Source organism: Gorilla gorilla, chromosome 21 (assembly GCF_029281585.2).
Source record: "Gorilla gorilla gorilla isolate KB3781 chromosome 21, NHGRI_mGorGor1-v2.1_pri, whole genome shotgun sequence".
Classification (NCBI taxonomy): Eukaryota; Metazoa; Chordata; class Mammalia; order Primates; family Hominidae; genus Gorilla; species Gorilla gorilla.
This window is the reverse complement of record NC_073245.2, coordinates 33,363,160-33,381,730: the sequence shown is the minus strand read 5'-3', so window position 1 is coordinate 33,381,730 and position 18,571 is coordinate 33,363,160. Positions and strand designations below refer to the sequence as shown.

The 18,571-nt window shown below is 39.5% G+C and overlaps 1 protein-coding gene across 2 annotated transcripts in view; it reads left to right on the top strand.

The window, feature by feature from the left end:
- The window catches only part of NAPB (NSF attachment protein beta), a 47,011-nt gene extending 29,085 nt beyond the window's left edge, over nt 1–17,926 (top strand). For both annotated transcript variants that reach the window (XM_004061897.5, XM_055372956.2), the window contains 6 exons: nt 2,152–2,207; nt 2,386–2,470; nt 11,092–11,196; nt 12,500–12,568; nt 12,943–12,993; nt 14,959–17,926. In XM_004061897.5, the coding sequence (XP_004061945.1) occupies nt 2,152–2,207; nt 2,386–2,470; nt 11,092–11,196; nt 12,500–12,568; nt 12,943–12,993; nt 14,959–15,069 (477 nt within the window). In that variant the 3' untranslated portion in view covers nt 15,070–17,926. The remainder of the gene's footprint in view (nt 1–2,151; nt 2,208–2,385; nt 2,471–11,091; nt 11,197–12,499; nt 12,569–12,942; nt 12,994–14,958) is intronic.
- The last annotated feature ends 645 nt before the right edge of the window (nt 17,927–18,571 follow it).

Sequence of the window (18,571 nt, the reverse complement as noted above, 5' to 3'; positions counted from 1 at the left end):
AGATTACAGGCATGGACCATCATGCCTGACCTTCACGGAATATTGAATTTTAAAATGCAGCTATAAAAGCACAGGTGTACTATGGTTCTCTTTTTGCAAATACTTAGTCACACACAGAAATAGTCTGGAAGAAAATATTTCTCTGGAAGAAAATATTTCTTTGGAACACCTGTCAGAGCTGTCATGTACACACATGTGAGATTACCTGATGAAGGTACATCTCCTCCCTCTAAAATGTGGGCTCTGTGAGGGCAGGGCCCATGACTGTTCCGCTCACCATCACAGCCCTGAGCCTAGCATGATGCCTATTTACAAAGTGGGTGCTCAGTAACAGATGCTAAGTGAATGAAGACAAAGTGCATCACAAATGAAAGCTGCCTATAGTTCCATGGCCTGTTTTGTTTTATTTGTTTTATTGTCCCTGCAAATCTCTTCTAACTCACTAGGAGCTGCCTTGAAGCCACTTAACTAATGGGCTTGGGCAGAAAGGCAGCACCTTTAATCTGATTTTCAGAGACTGCTAGCTCCCTCATTTGCATTTGCTGTGAAACCTTTGTCATTCAAGCATCCTGCAAACCCACCACCTGCTTCTGTATGTTTGCATGCTAAAAATGGTTTTTAAGGTTTTTAATCCTTGAGAGAAAAAAGCATTTTGCGACGTGTAAAAATTATATGAAATTAGAAATTTCATTGTTCATAAATATAGTTTTATTGGAACACAACCACACTTATTCATTTATATCTTGTGTATGGCTGCTTTTATGCTACCACAAGAGAGCTGAGTAGTTGCAACAAAGATGCACAAAACCTAAAATATTTCTTGTCTGACCTGTTAGAGAAAAACTTTGGCTAGAGCCCTGGTTTAAAGAGCTGCTCATACTTACCTCTTGTTATTTGGGGTGTAGAAGGTTTTTTCAATCTTACGAGAGCTTTATTTCTAAGGCTGTCTACCACCGTCTACAAACCAGCTGATTCTTTGCAGAGTTCAGCTCTTACAAAACTGTGCTAAAAACAGCAGCACACACTATCATCTGGCTCTTCTCAGCCATTTTGCTTAGTTTTGGACTCCGGTAGACACCTATTTTTTTGTTTGTTTGTTTGTTTGAGACAGAGTTTCACTCTTGTCACCCAGGCGGGAGTGCAATGGCACGATCTCAGCTCACTGCAACCTCTGCCTCCCCAGTTCAAGCAGTTCTCCTGTCTCAGCCTCCCAAGTAGCTGGGATTACGGGTGCCCACACCATGCCCGGCTAATTTTTGTATCTTTTTAGTAGAGACAGGGTTTCACCATGTTGGCCAGGCTGGTCCTGAGCTCCTCACCTCAGGTATTCCACCCTCCTCGGCCTCCAAAAGTGCTGGGATTACAGGCATGAGCCACCGCACCTGGCCGACACCAGTTCTTTTTTCTGAGTTGTCACGTGCTTGATTTCACTAACTTCTACCACAGCATGACAAGGACTTCTAGCTTTCTGGCCTGTGATCTCTGTTTCTTCTCCACTTGATGCCATATATTTTAGATTGACGGCAACACCGTTATTCTAGGTGACACTTAAGGTATTAGTGTGTGTAGTCTGTGCTGCAAGTCATAGGCGTAAGGTGTAATTAGGGCTTCATAGCTCTCTAACAATCCAGTGTGGCTGCTAAGGGTTTGACATCGGTAGAGACACTGGGGTTGGAGGTACCTTGTGTCCTTTGTAATTACTTAGGAACCTGCCTGACAGTTCTGCTATTTTGGTGTCTAGCTTACAGTGTCACTCTGGACTTGGTCATAGCCCTCCTAGCTCATGGGAGGTGGAAGGCCTGGAGGAGGATGCAAAGTGAGATATATGGCCCAAGCCTGGGAGTGGCCCCCAACATGTCTGTTTACATTCCACTGGAGAGAACTAGTCATAGACTGCCCCTCACTATAGAGGAAGCTGAGGAAGTGGTGTAGCTGGGCATATGCCATGTGGGGAGGGGGAAACAGATTTTGATGGTCAGCAAGCATTCTGCTTCCAGAGGTGCATGCTTTCTTGTATTTCCTAAAGAAAGTAGGCCGAGTTGTGAAAAGTTTGCTGGTAGAGTAGTTTATTTATGGAAAAATACCTATGCAAATGTAGTTTTAAAATGCAGCTCTCCAAATTGTGTGTGAATAAAATATGTATGTTTTCAGGCTATTGCACATTATGAACAATCTGCTGATTATTACAAAGGAGAAGAATCGAACAGGCAAGTATTACTTTTCTTAATATGATTTAATGGGTTTTATTATGTGTGATAAAAAAATACTTCTTTATACTTTGTGAGTGTATTTGACTATACCAAATGAAGATGTACTGAGGCCCAGTGCACATCTTTTATTTTTCCATTGGCTTGTTACTCACTCTGCTTTGGTTCTTGATTTCAGCTCAGCAAACAAGTGTCTGCTGAAGGTGGCAGCATATGCTGCCCAGCTTGAGCAGTACCAGAAAGCCATTGAGATCTATGAGCAGGTGAGGATACTGTTGTTTCCTTGCAGAGAAGTTGTCTGAATAATTTTTCAAAATTAAACTTTTTATTTTTCTGTTTATTGAGATATAATCCACACATCACGTAATGAGTACAGTTCAGCGGTTTTTAGTCTGTTCACAAAGTTGTATAACTATCGCCACTACTTAATTCCAGAACATTTTAATCATCCCCAAAAGAAGCCCAGCAGTCCATTCTTTCCTCCTAGTCCCTGGAGGACACAATCTACTCTCTGTCTATATGGATTTGTCTATTCTGAACCTTGAATATATATGAAATCACATACCATGTGGCCTTTTGTGACTGCCATCTTTCACTTAGTGTATTGTTTTCAGGGTTCATCCATGTCATAGCAAATGTCAGTATGTCATTGTTTTTCATAGCTAATACCTCATGGTTTATTTATCAATTTATGGATGTTTGGGGTTTTTCCACTTTGGGGCTATTATCAATAATGCTGCTGTGAACATTTGTGTTAAAGTTTTTGTGGCGGTGTTTTTAGTTCTCTTAGTTACATACCTGGGAATAGAATTGCAGTTGCTGGACCATGTGGTAAGTCCATGTTTAACTTTTTGAGGAACTGCCAGACATTTTCACAGTGGCTACACCATTATACCTTCCCACTAGCAATGCACAGTGTTCCAGTTTCTCCACATCCTCACCAATACTTGTTTTGGTTTGGTTTTTTTTGTTTGTTTGTTTGTTTTTTAAATAATAGTCACCCTAATGAGTGTGAAATGTTGTCTCATTCTGTTTTTGATTGTTATTTCCCTAATGACTAGTGATGTTGAGCATCTTTTTATTTGCTTATTGGCCATTTGTATATCTTTGGAGAAATGTCTATTCCAGTACTTTCTCCGGGTTTTAATTTGGTTGTTTGTTTTTTGGTGGTGAGTTTTAGCTGTTCTTTATATATTCTGGATATTAATCCCCTATTAGATATGTGATTTGCAAGTATTTACTCTCATTCTGTGGGTTGTCTCTGGACTCTGTTATTAATGTCCTTTGATTCACTGAAGTCTTTCATATTTTTGAAGTCCAGTTTGTCTATTTTTTCTTTGGCTTTTGTTGTTATATAGAAGAAATCATCGCTAAATCTGATATCATGAGGCTTTTCCTTTCTGTTTTATTATAGGAATTGTATAGCTTTGGCTGTTAGGTTTAGGTCTTTTATCCATTTTGAGTTAATTTTTGTATATAGTATGAGGTAAGGGTCCAACTTTATTCTTTTATATGTGGATATCCAGTTTTTCTAGCACCAATTGTTGAATAGAACTATATTTTAACTGTTGAATGGTATTAAAACCCTTATTGAAAATTATTTCACCATATGAAATATGAGGGCTTACTTCTGGGCTCTCTATTCCATTGATCTATTTATCCATCTTTGTGCCAGTATTACACTGTTTATATCTGTAACTTTGCAGTAAGTTTTGAAGTCAGTAAGTGTGAGTCCTCCAGCTTTTTGTTCTTTTTCAGAATTGTTTTGGCTATTCCAGATCCCTTGCATTTTCATCCAAATATTAGGATCAGCTTGTCAATCTCTGCAAAGTAGCCAGCTTGGATTTTGATAGGGATTGTATGGAATGTGCATACCAATTTGGAGTGGTTTTAGGGTTTTCTAGAGAAACAGAACCAATAAGAGGTGTAGGGGTGTATATGTATGTGTTTGTGTGTGTGTGAGTGTGTATGTGTGTTTAGAGAGAGAAATTACTGGAGGGAATTGATTCACTTGATTATATAGGCTGAGAAGGCCTAAGATCTGCAGTCTGAAGACCCAGGAGAGCCAATGGTATAGCTCCAGTCCAAATCCAAAAGCCTCAGAACCAGGAGAGTTGATGATGTAATTTCTAATCTGAGTCCAAGTCTGAATCAGGAGAATACCAGTGTCCTGGCTCTAAGACAGGCATTGAGAATGAATTCTTCCTTTTAACCTTTTATTTTATTCAGGTTTTCAGTAGATTGGATGAGGCCCACCCACATTGGGGAGGGCAATCTGCTTACTCATCCTACTGATGCAAATGTTAATCTCATTCAGAAACACCCCACAGACACACTCAGAATAACACCAAATATCTGGGCACCCTGTAGCCCATTCAAGTTGACACATAAAATCAGTCATCACAGAGAGTATTGCCATCTTAACAATACTAAGTCTGACAGTCTATGAATACAGAGTTCCTTTTATATTTATTTGGATCTTCTTTCATTTTGCTCAACAATGTTTTGTAGTTTTTGGTGTGTAAGTTTTGTATTTCTTGGGTGAAATATACTCCAAAGTATTTTATTTTTTTTTGATGCTACTACAAATTGAATTATTTTCTTAATTTCCTTTTAAGATTGTTAACTGCTAGCGTATAGAAATACAGTTGAATTTTGTATATCAATTTTTCGTCCTGCAACCATGCCAAACTTGTTTATTAGCTCTAATAGGTTTTTTTGTGTGGATTTCTTAGGTTTTCTATATCCAAAATCATGTTATCTGCAAATAACAATAGTTTTACTTCTTCCTCTGCAATATGAATGTGTTTTACTTCATTTTCTCGGTTGCCCTGGCTAGAATCTCCAGTGCAGTGTTGAATAGAAGTGACAAGAGCAGACATCCTTGTCTTGTTCCTGATCTTGTAAGGAAAACTTTCGGTCTTTCATATTAAGTGTGATATCGGTAGATATCAGTAGTGGGGTTTTGGTAAATGCTTTTATCAGTTTGAGGCAGTTCCCCTCTCTTCCTAGTTTGTTGAGTGTTTTTATCATCAAAGGGTATTGGATTTTGTCAGGCATTTTCCTGTGTCTATTGAGATAAACATATGATTTTTGTCCTTTATTTGTCAGACTTTTTTCTGCGTCTATTGAGATAAACATGGTTTTTGTCCTTTGTCAAACTTCTTTCTGCATCTATTGAGATTAGCATATGGTTTTTGTCCTAATCAGCTTAATATTGTAGATTACATTGATTGATTTTCATATGTTGAACCAACCTTACATTCCTGGAATAAATTCTACTTGGTCATTGCAAACTTTGAGGGGTTTCCCAAGAACACCCTCAAGTTTATTAATAATTTGTTAGACAAACTTACAGAACCCACTGAAAGCTGTTATACTCACAATTATGGTTTATTACAGCAAACGGGTACAGATTAAACTCAAAGGAGAGACTCATAGGTCAGGGTCTAGGAGACTTCCAGGAAGAGCTTTCAGTTGTCGGCTCTCAGTGGAGTTATGTAAACAGCACTTACTTCCCCCAACAGTAATAAGTGAAAATAAGCGTAGACTGCTGCCAACCAAGGAAGCTCCCCTGAACGTGGTGTTCTGAGTTTTTATTGGGGTCCAGTGACATAGATGTTGACCACCCTTGTGGCTGACTTTACTTTTTGTAAGTGCCGGAATTGGTTTGCTAACATTTTGTTGAGGATTTTATGTCTATGTTCATAAAGGATATTGATCGTTAGTTTTCTTGTGGTGTCTTTGTCTGGTTTTGGAATCAAGGTAATTCTGGTCTCAGAATGCATTAGGATGTCTTCTTCCTCTTCTGTGTTTTGGAAGAGTTTGTAAAGGATTGGTGTGAATTCCTCTTTAAATGTTTGGTAGAATTCAATTATTTCTCTTTTTTTGTTTTTATTTTCACTGATTTCTGTTTTTATTGTTATTTCCTCCATTTTGTTTTCTTTGGATTTGTTTTGCTCTTTTTCTGGGTACTTGACATGGAAGTTTAGCTTGCTGATTTTCATCTTTGTTGTGTATGCATTTTTAGTGTTATCAGTTACCCTTTCATACATTTGGCTACTTCCCAATTTTATTATATCATTATACTTTTATTTTTATTCAGTTAGCTGGATTTATTGATTTCCCTTGAGACTTCAGTGACCCATGGATTATTTAGTAGTGTTTTAATTTCCAAGTGTCTAGCAGAGATTTTTCTGTAATCTTTCTATTGTTGACTTATTTTTAATTCCTTTGTGGTTAGATAACATATTTTTGTGTGATTTTAATTCTTATAAATTTGTTTTGCTTTATGGCCTAGATATGGTCTATCTTGGCATATGTTTAATGATTATGCTGTTATTGGGTGATGTTTATAAATGTTGATTAGCTCCTGTTGGATGATGGCATTGTTGAGTTCTTTAATATACTTGCTGATCTATCTTTCTTTCTTTCTCTCTTTCTCTCTCTCTCTTTCTCTTCTTTCTCTTCTTTCAGACAGAGTCTTGCTCTGTCACCCAGGCTGGAGTGCAGTGACTTGATCTCAGCTCACTGCAACCCTCCACCTCCCAGGTTCAAACTATTTTCGTGCCTCAGCCTCCCGAGTAGCTGGGATTACAGGTGTGTGCCATGTTGGCTAGGCTGGTTTCGAATTCCTGGTCTCAAATGATCTGCCTGCCTTGTCCTCCCAAAGTGCCAGGATTACAGGTGTGAGCCACTGCGATTGGCCTTTGATTTTCTTTCTAATTCTATCCATTGTTGAGAGTTGGGTGTTAAAATCTCCAGCTGTAGTTGTGGATTTGTCTGACTCTTCTTTCATTGTGTCAGTCTTTGCTTCACATACTTTGCAGCTCTGGATTGCTATTCTTGCTGGAGAGACCCTTTTATCATTACATAATGTCCTTCTCTGTCTCTGGTAATTTTCTTGGCTCAAGTCTACTTTATCCACTTTATAGCCCTGCCTGGTTTCTTTTGATTAATGTTTATATGATATGTTTGTCCATTCTTTTTCTTTCAGCCTGTCTATATCATTATAACTGAAGTGAGTTTCTTGTAGTTGGATCTTGTTTTTTTTTGTTTGTTTTGAGACAGAGTCTTGCTCTGTCTCCTACACTGGAGTGTAGTGGAGCGCAGTGGAGTGATTTTGGCTCACTGCAACCTCCACCTCCTGGGTTCAAGTAATTCTCCTGCCTCAGCCTCCCGAGTAGCTGAGATTACAGGTGCGTGCCAGCATGCCTGGCTAATTTTTGTATTTTTAGTAGAGACAGGATTTCACCATGTTGGCCAGGCAGGTTTCATACTCCTGACCTCGGTGATACACCCGCCTTGGCCTCCCGAAGTGCTGGGATTGCAGGCATGATCCACCATAGCCAGCCTGGATCCTGTTTTTTAATCCACTGTGCCAATCTTTGTTTTTCAATTGGTGTATTTAGATCATTCACATTTAATGCAGTTATTTATATGTTAGGGCTTAATTCTGCTTCTGCCATTTTAGTTTTTGCTTTCTATTCTTTGCTTTTTGTTTCTCTGTTTTCTTTTTCCAACCTTTTTATGGGTTGCTTTTCTTTTTTTTCTTTTTTTTTTTTTTTTTTTTTTTTTTGAGACTGGGTCTCACTCTGTCACCCAGGCTGGAGGGAAATGGTGTGACCCTGGCTCACTGCAGCCTCCACCTCCCAACCTCAAGCAGTCCTCCCACCTCAGCCTTAGCCTCCAGAATAGCTGAGACTACAGACATGCACCACCACACCTGACTATTTTTTGTAGCGATGGGGTTTTGCCATGTTGTCCAGGCTGGTCTTGAACTCCTGAGCTCAAGTCTTTTTGTAGCGATGGGGTTTTGCCATGTTGCCCAGGCTGGTCTTGAGCTCCTGAGCTCAAGTCATCTGCCCACCTCGGTCCCCCAAAGTGCTAGGATTATAGGCGTGAGCCACCACGCCCAGCCTACTTGATTTTCTAGTGTTTCTAAGTACAGTTATTCCTCAGTGTCTACAGGAGATTAGTTCCAGGACCTCTCTCATATATCAAAATCTGTGCATAGTCAAGTCCCACAGTCGGCCCTGTGGAACTCACATATAAAAAAGTCTGCCTTCCATTTATATGGGTGTTGAATTCCTAAGAATACTGTATTTTCAATCCACATTTGGTTGAAAAAATCCGTATATAAGTGGATTCACACAGTTTAAACCAGTGTTGTTGGAGAATCAATGGTATATATCTTTGTGTAGCTTTTGTGGTTAAATGCTCTAGGTTGGTGTCATCATTTTATAAGTTCTGGTGAAATATAGAAATCTTACCTCCCTTTCTGTTCTTTTACTCCCCCTATTCAATATATAGTTGTCTTAGTGTTTCCTCTGCATACATTTAGAACCACATGAGTCAATGTTAGAATTTTTGTTTCAGCCATCAAACATAATTTAGAAAACTCAAGAAAGAAAGCCTGTTATATTTACCCATATTTTTGCTTACCATGTTCTTTCTTCTGGATGTTCCAAGATCATTGTTTCCTTTCTATTTAGAGAACCTCCTTTTGTCATTTTTTTAGGGTAGGTCTGCTGACAACAAATTTTCTTAGTTTTCCCCTATCTGGAAACGTTTTGATTTTGCCTTCATTTCTGAAACATAGTTTTCCTGGGAGTATAATTCTAAGTTGATTGTTCTTTTCCTTTAGTTTCAAAAATGTGCACTTTATGGCTTCCATGGTTTTACAAACTTCTGACATCAAGTGATCCACCCACCTCAGCCTCCCGAAGTGCTGGGATTACAGGCATGAGCCACAACGCCTAGTCGGCCTCCATTGTTTTTGATGAGAAGTCTGCTGTCATTCAACTTGTTTTCCCCTATAAAAAAGGTGTTATTCTCTAGACACTTTCATAATTTTTTTTCTTTTAGTTTCAGAAGTTTAATTATAATGTGGCTTGGATAGATATATTTGGTTTTAAGCTATTTGAGTTTCCCTAAACTTACAGAATCTGTAGGTTTATGTTTCTTGTCAAATTTGAGAATCATTTAGCAGTTATTTCTTCAAGTACTTTTTCAGCTTCCCTTTTTTTTTTTTTTTTTTTTTTTTTGAGACCGAGTCTTGCTCTGTCGCCCGGGCGTGCCAGTTTAATGGCGCGATCTTGGCTCACTGCAACCTTTGCCTCCCAGGTTCAAGCAATTCTCCTGTCTCAGCCTCCCAAGTAGCTGGGACTACAGGTGCTTGCCACCACACCTGGCTAATTTTTGTATTTTTAGTACAGACAAGGTTTCGCCATGTTGACCAGGCTGGTCTTGAACTCTTGGCCTCAAGTGGTTCGCCTGCCTTGGCCTCCCACAGTGCTGGGATTACAGGCGTGAGCCACCATGCCCAGCCAGCCCTTTTCTCTTTCTCCTCCCCTTCTAGAACACAGATGCCACAAAAGTGAGACTGTTTTATTATCCCATGGGTCCCTGATGCTCCGTTCCTTTTTGTCAGTTTGTCTTCTCTCTGTTGTTCCTGTTGTTGTCTTCCATTTAGTGCTTCTTTCCTCTGTCCCTTTCATCCTGCTGTTGAGCCCACCCACTTTTTATGTATGGTACTGTTTTTTTTTTTCAGTTCTGAAATTTTTATTTGTTTTTACTTTATATCTTTTTTCCTGTGGCTTCCTTTTTCTTTGTGGATGCTTTCCATTATTCCATTAGCTTCAGGTGTTATTGTACTTGCTTTTTGGAGGATTTTTATGAGGGCTTCTTTAAAATCTTCGTGGGATATTTTGGACATTTCCGTCATCTGGAACCATCATCTGTTAATGGTCTTTTTTCATTTAGCTTGAGATCTTCCTGTGTTTTTGGTATTACAAGTCATTTCTGATTGAAAACAGGGCATTTGCACATTAGGTTATGAGACTGGGTCTTGTTTAAACGTTCTTTTTCAGTTGGCCTTCTTTGACATTCCTCTGGCTGGGGAAGGTGGGGATGTTACCTCATTACTGCCAGGTGGAGGTAGAAGTGTCAGCTTTCCACCAGGTCTCTGTTGACACCTGAGGGGCCTAGTCAGCCCTGGGCAGAAGTGGCATCCCCTCTCCTTATCTGTTTCTGCCAGCACAGTGCTGGTTTGTTCTTGGTATGGTGAGAGTCTTCACCCTCCACTAGACCTCTTCTGACAGCACACCAGCTGGAGAAAGAAGGGGAACCTCTTTCCTGCTGGACAGAGACAGGATGCAGGCTCCCAGTGTGGTCTGCACTGCCTTAGTGTCAGGGGGTTGGGTGGGGATCAAGCCTTAGCTCCCTATTTGGCCTTCTCTGAAGCTCCTAAGCAGAGGTATTGGGGTGCTTCTTACAGTCTTTCAAGAATGGACTTTAGGACTCCTTCTTCAGCCTTTGATGATGTAAATGGGGTTAGGGCCTCAGTTTTTCTGTGATATTTGGCTGGAGTAGAGCAGTTATTGTCTAAGTGTTTTCTCTCTTGCTGAGCTGCCCCTTTTCTAGTCCTTTGGCCAGAGAGAGCAGGCTTTTGTCTCTTCTCTTTTGATCTGTGCATACTGGCATTTCTGGGTTGCTGGTTCTTCAGTTTCATGCCATGGATATAGGAAGGGAAAAGAAAACCGAGGGAACCCACCACCACGTTTTCCCTTGGGAAACGTTTGTTTTTTAGAAAATGACCTGGGCTTTTAGTAGTGCTTAGTGGGAGGATTAGGGGAAAGGATGTTTACTCCATCTTATTGGAAGCAGAATTCTTCTGAGCTATTTTTAACTGGTTAAGACTTCATGTATTTAACGGTCTTGTCTAGTAAAATTTCTACTATATGGTATTCGGATAAAATAATATATTTCATAGCTAAACAAACATAAGATACATAATTATTTTCTAAAGGACAACAGATGAGAATGACTTTGCCTGATATAAGAGGGTAAATCTTTTAAATTTAACTCTGCGTTCTGTGCCTAGGTTGGGGCAAACACAATGGATAATCCTTTGTTGAAATACAGTGCAAAGGATTACTTCTTCAAAGCTGCCCTCTGCCACTTCATAGTAGACGAGTTGAATGCCAAGGTAAGGAGTCCTTCAGCATTGATTGACTGATTTCCTTGAGCACTGATTGACTGATTTCACCCATAAGAATACGTACACATTCTCTCTTGTTCTTGGTATCATTTCATTTTGATGTTAGTACCAAGAATAAACGGGTACATTAAAAATAAGTATTATTCTGTGGTATGTGTCCCAGTTGTAATCTTTTAATAGCTGTCAAAGCTGTTCTCAAAAGTTACCTGATAGTTTATAGCCATACCACCCTGAACACACCCAATCTCGTCTGATCTCAGAAGCTAAGCAGTGTAGAGCCTGGTACTTGAATGGGGGGCACTGCCTGGGAATATTTAGTGCTATAGGCTTAAATATATGTATATGTTCACTGGTACCCACCATTTTTTTTTCAGTAGTTTTGCTTTAAAGAAATTAAGGGGGCCAGGCATGGTGGCTCACATCTGTAAACCCAGCATTTTGGGAGGCCAAATGGGGTGGATCACCTGAGGTCAGGAGTTCGAGACCAGCCTTGTCAACATGGTGAAACCCCGTTTCTACTAAAAATACAAAAAAATTAGCTGGGTGTGGTGGTGGGTGCCTGTAAGTCCAGCTACTTGAGAGGCTGAGGCAGGAGAATCACTTGAACCTGTGAGGCAGAGGTTGCAGTGAGCTGAGATCGCACCACTGCACTCCAGCCTGGGTGACAGAGTAAGAGTCCGTCTCAAAAAAAAAAAAAAGAAAGAAATTAAGGAACTAAGGGAGGAGACAATAAGAGTAGGATAATATCCATTTAAAAAACAACCAAAACAACAGGCAAGCTCAGAAATGGTGTTGGAGTGAGGACTGGGAAGAAGTTGAAAAGCACAGTGAACACTGGGAGCCAAGAGGCAAAAAGACAGGCAGCCTTGGCATGGCCAGTGTCTGGAGCTGGAAGAGCAGAATTAAAGCCAGTAAGAGAAATTGTTCTTTCTGTCAGCTTCGAGCAGGAAGCTAAATGTAATTTATTTGGAATCTGGACTGTATTAAGAACATCTCCATTTAATGGATGGATACAGATACCTGGTCTGTGAGTGTTTAAGAATTCATTTTCATTTACAATGTCTTCTCGGCAGCAGCCTAACTCAGAAAAAAGTAGTTTAGAAATTATTCTTTATTGAAATGGAAAATTCAGAATAGACAGATTTTCTATGTTGATTCTGCTGTTGAGTTTAACTACATACTTTTTCAACACTTAATAGGATATAGGTAGATCTTATTTGAAGCTGATAGAATGTTGAAAGCTTTGTTTGTTTAGTAAGTCTGAAATTGATGAGTGGTTTTTCTCTCTCAGCTTGCTCTTGAGAAATATGAGGAAATGTTTCCAGCATTTACTGATTCAAGAGAATGTAAATTATTGAAAGTAAGTAATATTAGAACTTTGAAGAAAAATGCTTTTGTTCTGTTAGGTGACAACAACACCTAAGTGGGATTGGGTATGAAGTGAAGTTTTAATCTATAAAGTCTGCTAACTGAGGGGCCCTGGTACTTTCCTGCTTTCGTATTGTAGGTGTTCAAATGCAATTAAGGTCAGAAACATGTAGTTGTGTTCTGAAATAGGCACCTGAGAAATATTACTACAAAAGCTAGATCCCTAACTTGGCTCTTGACTTGTATATGAGTATTTCCTCAGTTTTGTGCAATATTTGGCAACATTGGTATTATACTTAAAGTATATATTTAGAAATGGGACTTCATCTTACAGAACTGTTTTTTAAAATATTTTTATGCTACCAGAAACTCCTAGAAGCTCATGAAGAACAGAACAGTGAAGCTTACACTGAAGCAGTAAGTTATGCTTTTGGGACATGGTACATTATTTGAAGATTTAAGTTAAAGAAACTTCTTTTCCTTTTCATTATGTGAATTCTAAACATTTATTTGAACATGACTCCAGCATACCTTAAGTTGTATTTTCCAAACGTCACCTTTTATATATCACACAAATTAAACAGTTCCATTAGCCATGCTGAGATTCGGCTTACACTCAAAACTAATTTAGCTGTGAGACTAGTTCAGGAGCAAATATTCCATTTATATTCTTATAATTTGCTGTTTTAATTTTTTCTTTTGAAATAATCTGACCCATAAATAAGTATAAAGTAAAATTAGTTAAGGCCAGGCACGGCGTCTCACACCTGTAATCCTGGCACTTTCGGAGGCCGAGGCAGGCAGATCATGAGTCAGGAAATCGAGACCATCCTGGCCAACATGGTGAAACCCCATCTCTACTAAAAATACAAAAATTAGCCAGGCATGCTGGCACACGCCTGTAGTCCCAGCTACTCGGGAGGCTGAGGCAGGAGAATCGCTTGAACCCGGGAGGCAGAGGTTGCAGTGAGCTGAGATTGCACCACTGCACTCCAGCCTGGTGACAGAGCGAGACTCTGTCTCAAAAAAAAAAGAAAAAAAAATTAAATATAATTTAAAATATAAAAACTAAGTAGTGAGAATTTGCTGTATTTGTGGCATGAAATAAATGGAAGGTGGCCAGGCACGGTGGCTCACACCTATAATCCTAGCACTTTGGGAGGCCAAGGCGGGTGGATCATCTGAGATCAGGAGTTTGAGACCAGCTTGGCCAACATGGCAAAACACCATCTCTACTAAAAATACAAAAATTAGCCAGGCATGGTGGAGTGTGCCTGTAATACCAGCTACTCGGGAGGCTGAGGCAGGAGAATCTCTTGAACCCAGGAGGTGGAGGTTGCAGTGAGCCAAGATCACGCCATTGCATTCCAGCCTGGGCAACAAGAGTGAAACTCCATCTCAAAAATAAATAAATAAATAAATAAATAATAAATATATATATATTAAAAATATGAGGGTTTTTTTCTTTATACTTTTTGTTTTTCCATCTTTTGCCATCTCATGTTTAGAATCAAGCAAAAAAAAATGTTTTTATATATTTTGAAACAGAGCCTCACTCTGTCACTCATGCTGGAGTGCTGTGGTGTGATCACGGCTCACTGCACCCTCAACCTCCTGGGTTCAGGTGATCCTCCCACCTGAGACTCCTAAGTACCTGGGACTACAGGTGCACACCACCACCCCCAGCTAATTTTTTTTTTTTTTTTTTTGCATTTTTTGTTGAGACAAGGTTTCACCATGTTGCCCAGGCTGGTCTCTTAACTCCTGGGCTTAAGCTATCCACCTGCCTTGGCCTCCCAAACTTCAAGGATTACAGGCATGAGCCACTACATCCAGCCTCAAGCAAATTTCTCAGTAGCCTCCTGTAACATGTTCATCACAGCTCAGGAGTGATAGAGGAAAGGAATGTTTTCCTGTCTAACTTTTGCCTACCACATCATTTTCATCCTATTGTAATTTTATTTCTGGGTAATGCATTGAAATGTGTTAATTCCGCTTCCATACATATTCTAACTCTGTAATTAATGTTTTCCCATGTTCAGTGAGTATTAATTTTCCATATTCCTTTCAAATTTTTATACAATATCCAGTTTCTTTTGCCACAATAATTATGACTGTTAATGAATTTTTTTCTTACACATGTTTGAAAACAGAGAAATGTCAAGCCCAGGAACTTGTCACTAGTATCAAAATAGTAACAGGATAATGAAAAAATAAACAATTTTTTAATGAAGAAAGTTATAAACTGGAATGATTAATTTCAAATGATGAAGAAAGTTAGTAGATTATGGCTGTAAAGGTATAAACAGCTTGGGGTACTATTATTTTATGTTTTTAATGTATTTACATGGGGTAATTCCTGTTCCTCTTTCCTTATACTAGGTGAAGGAATTTGACTCAATATCTCGCTTGGATCAGTGGCTGACCACCATGTTGCTTCGCATCAAAAAGTCCATCCAAGGGGATGGAGAAGGAGATGGAGACCTAAAATGAAATGTTTTTGTCTTTGTGGCATGCAGCTAACTCCTCTTTAGTTTTGTCTTAGGGTCAAGTGATCTTTATGGGATGCCTATTTAATGGCTTAATTTTGTTGCATATGAGCCAGACGGCCTGTGTATTGTTTAAGCTCGCCAAGTCTGTGTTGCTGTGAAATGAATGAAGGAGAGGCTCCTCATCTTGTGGTAATGATGGGTTGTTTCATGCTTATCAGAACCCCCAGCGTTTTCTGAGAAGTACTTCAGAATCTCATTCCTCGTATTTCATTGGTATTTGCGGAGCCTATGTTTAATGTTGCCACATGTTTTTATGTCCTTTTTGTTGGACTTGAGTACTCAGCCCAGTTGTTCTCATAGATGCTTTGCATTTTCTCTGTGCTTTGGCATCTGAATATGTTCTTTAAATGTGTGTTTAGTTTAGGACAGTTACTAGGAATGAGTTTATAACTTTATTAGAAATCATTTCTATTTTTGTTATCCTGTGATTATTTTGATGGTGCTAGTGACTAGTTTCTTTGCTTTTTGTGTTGTTCCGTATGCTAACATGTGCATGGCAAAAATTTAGAATAGCCAGGGTCTGTAGGCATCACACCGTGAGGAAAGGAGCTTTCTGGAAGTACTTGCTTCATGTATGGATGAATGTCAAAGTGAATTTGATTTGTACTTAGACACACGCGTGCACAAACACACACACACATATCACAAGATCTATTAGAAATGGAATTTTTCTCTTTTTCTGGAGATAGTTTTCACTTTTAGTTGGAGTGGAAATCCCTTTATATTTACATTAAAGTATTTTAATTGGCATAGCCTGCTCATTATTTTCATGTTTATACACTTTCCCACGTTGAGGTGGTGTGTTCTGTGCTGTGACTATAGAAATCTTGGTCAGGGCTGGATAGATCATCTAAGTCAAGCTTGAGAATGAATGTATGTAATTTTCCTGTTTATTGTACGTGATGGGTTAGGTGGGGTGAATGTGGTACAGGAATGTCCTGTATGCCCAAGTGGGCAAGAACCCCAACTTGTTTCTCAGGGGACTTGATTGTTCTCTTAGCTGGTGGAATATGTTGGCTTATGTGTTTGAACTCTGTCATGTTTAATTGGTTTATATAATATATGTATGCTATCTTGATTCATGAACTTGATTCTATTAATTTATATGCTGATATTGTACTTTAGACATACGCTTGTCTCCTGAATGTCCTCTGAATATTTTATAGTTAAATGATTTATATTTGAAATGTGTTGCCAGACTTAACCCAGCAGACACTCTGACATCACGGAGCTTCACTGATGACAGGTAACGAAACTTCCTATGTTACGTCAGGTAGTAGTAAGTAGTATTGGAATGATGTTTTCATTTTTGGTGGCTCTCAACTGGAATTGGTAGTGTTTCCAGGCCAAGGGTCGACTGCAGGTTGTTTGAGAAATGATGAGTAGGTCAGTCTGGGAAGAAAGAGAAAGTAGCAGGAAAGGAAGTGGGAAGGGCCAGCCGAGGACAGACTATAGAGGATCCACATCAGGTGGCCACGAGGACTTGCAGGCTATAGTTATGGTGGTGACATGCATGAGGTGGGCTGGTAGAGCAGGAAGCTCTGTGATGTCAGAGCATCTACTGGGACTACAGGTGCACTGTAGTCTCCACTACTGGGGGTGGCAATGAAGACACTCTGTCTGTTGGGCCCTAGAATTTAATGTGGATTTCCTCCTTCCTTCCAAGTTCTGAGATTCTTAAATGAGAGCTGGCTGTCTCTAGAGGTAAGACCTGGAATGGAGTCCAGTTGGTACTTTTTCACTCCCTCTTAGAATCTCTTATGAAAAAATGATCAGAGAGAAAAGTGGGGTTTTGTTTCCCGACCTAATAATATATCCTACAACCAGCCAAATGCACTTTTGTGAAAATGGGGTGTGAGGAGTGGTTCTGCAGCTTGAGTCCTCTGGTTTTAAGTAGTTTGTTTCTACTTGTTTAAAGAATCTTCTGGTCTGACCACTTAAAGTAAAAACCACATGATTTATTTTCGGGCAATTATGTTTAGCTTTCATCATTATACTCCAACAGACCCGTCTGAAGGGGTATTTTTTTTTAACAATAATGTTTGTAACATTTTATTGTGTCAATTAGAGGGTCACTTGTTTGTATTGCAGTAAACACTGGGACCAGTTCCGGGGTTAAGAATTAATTTTTGTTTTTAATATTTCACATGAAAAGAATCAAAGTAATTGTAATGGCTAGAAGAGACCTGCCAGAAGATTAAAAAAAAGAATGAGAGAAAAGCCCAGTCAGTGGTGTGCAAACTTACTTCCTTTAAATGTCCCATGGATGTAGGACAGTGCCATGTTTCAAGATGCCTGTGAGCTAGGTCTTCAAGATTTATAGAATGTTACTTATGAACAAAATATAATTATTTATGGTACAATTCTTGTACTTTAGCAAATCTGGAGTTAGTTCATAGTCAAAGTCAGTTATTATTTCTTAGAGGAAAGTTTTGCTTTTTGTGGCAACATTTTTATAGCTTGTGTGAGTTCCTTTTTTTATTTCATGATTTGAAAGCAGTATTTTTGCACAGTCGTGACCGTGTGTGGTGGCGTCACTGTAACCAAAGTATATGCACCAGCCCTTGTGCATTTATTGTTTCTCCTGATTTTGTGGATTTAAATGTCCAAATGCAAACCTTTGTGACTTCCTTTGGAGGACTTGGCAGCACAGCATGCCCCCGTGACCTGCCTGCTGTGGTATGAGCTATGACCAAGAGCAGGCTTCCTGCTCCATGGAGTCCTGAGTCGCTCTGGGGCAGGGGATTCCGTTATGAAAACTAACCATGTGTAACAATAAATCTACCTTAGCAGAAAAAGTATGTTTGTTTTATTTTAACCTGTAAAGTGGAAATTATCAGTAATATTTTGATGAGTCTTGTTGCTAAATTGGCATAGGTCAAAAGTAGCTTCCATTGTTTCAAGTTGTTCCCGTTAAGATTAAGGCAACAGACGTTAATACTCTCTAGGCTCCGGTCATTTGTTGGGAATTCCAGGGCACTGTAATGGTTTTGCAGACTGAGGGTTTAGAAGGAAACCCTGGTAACTTCTGTTGATGCAGTCCACTAAAGTACATGATAACCCTGCAGACCCCACATTCTCATCCCTTCCTTGAATCCTTTAGGGTCTACAGTTACTTGCAAAGTTGAGGAAGGCATGGTTGCTGGAAGACTGGTGGGGAGGTGAGGCACCCCTAAGCCTGACACTCTCCTACCCCAAGAAAGTACCACTCAACTATCTGGTCAGTGTGGGCATTTATCTTAATTTTGCAAAATATCTGCACAGGGAGAGGAGATGCCCCTGGGGAAGGGTCAGTCCCACTGACCACTGGGGCCTGAAGTTCTGATGAGGAAGAGGACCCATGGGGGGTAATGCAGACCGGCTCATCCTACCATCCTATCATAGAGCCTTGATTTCAGGTCCTAAAGTATATTCACAACACTTCAGGTAAGTCAAAGCAAAAT